The sequence below is a fragment of the Bactrocera latifrons genome, unplaced genomic scaffold (assembly GCF_001853355.1).
Source record: "Bactrocera latifrons isolate USDA-ARS-PBARC rearing strain unplaced genomic scaffold, ASM185335v1 scaffold_28, whole genome shotgun sequence".
Classification (NCBI taxonomy): Eukaryota; Metazoa; Arthropoda; class Insecta; order Diptera; family Tephritidae; genus Bactrocera; species Bactrocera latifrons.
Window position 1 is genome coordinate 1,940,107 of NW_017536407.1, and position 1,000 is coordinate 1,941,106.

The window sequence follows — 1,000 nt, forward strand, 5'->3', positions numbered from 1 at the left end:
TATTATAGAACTAATTTCTAATCAAATTGTTCTAAATTTTACACTTTTGTATTAAAATTAAATATTTTTTAAAATTAATATTAATTTTTTAATACTTTTAAATCAATTTTTGCACAGTGAAATTAAAAATTATTAACAGCAATTGCTTCAAATATAAGGCAAGCACGTAAAAGCTTAGCTGAAAAAACTAATATGTAAAAAAGCAATTATTGAAGCTTGCAATAAACGCTGATTAAGTAACTYAGACTTATGAAGAATTCTAAGTAATTATAACAATTTGGCACACACAGTTTTTGAAGGGCATTTATACAATTTTACTTCATAAAAAATTAAAAATTAGCCACTTTAATTACAAACGCTCTAAATTAATTTACCACAAATATTAATTTTTTTTATAATATCGGGCGCTAGCTAACATAGCACWGCCTTACATATAGCAAATTTGTAGCATATAATTTAAGTAGCTTAGCTCTGCAGCAATTTAATACCAACAAAACATATTAATTTTACTTTATACAAACATRCATACATTTGCCTATACCAATACAAAAAAACATAGTAACTCCAAACTACAATAACATAAGTACAATCAATTAACGYTAAACAAAAACAACAACAAACAAGAAAACGCTCATAAATATAACGCCACAAACGCCAATGCACAATTAAACTAATGCTTAATCCTAAACGCTTACAGATGAAAACGAGTGCAAATATCGCCCATGCGATGTGTTTGCGCACTGCATCAACACGCTTGGCAGCTTCACGTGTACCTGCTTTCCCGGCTATCACGGCAATGGGCTTCACTGCGAAGGTGAGTTTTTGTTTTATTGCACGCTTAACAAATATTTAACACACACACAWACAAAAACAAGAATCCAAAACAATTACATAAAGAAAAAATATTAAGAAAATTTTAAGGGAAAGGGTTAGGCAGTGGAATCGCACCAAACCAAACAACAACGCCAACAAAAAGCATTTAATAATTTTTATATAATTA

General features: G+C 29.0%; 1 protein-coding gene across 1 annotated transcript in view; it reads left to right on the top strand.

The window, feature by feature from the left end:
• Positions 1-1,000, top strand: part of LOC108970050 — a gene marked incomplete in the record, with an annotated part of 187,068 nt that overhangs the window by 67,526 nt on the left and 118,542 nt on the right. Inside the window, 1 exon segment of the mRNA XM_018935160.1 lies at positions 698-814. Coding sequence (XP_018790705.1) covers positions 698-814 — 117 coding nt within the window.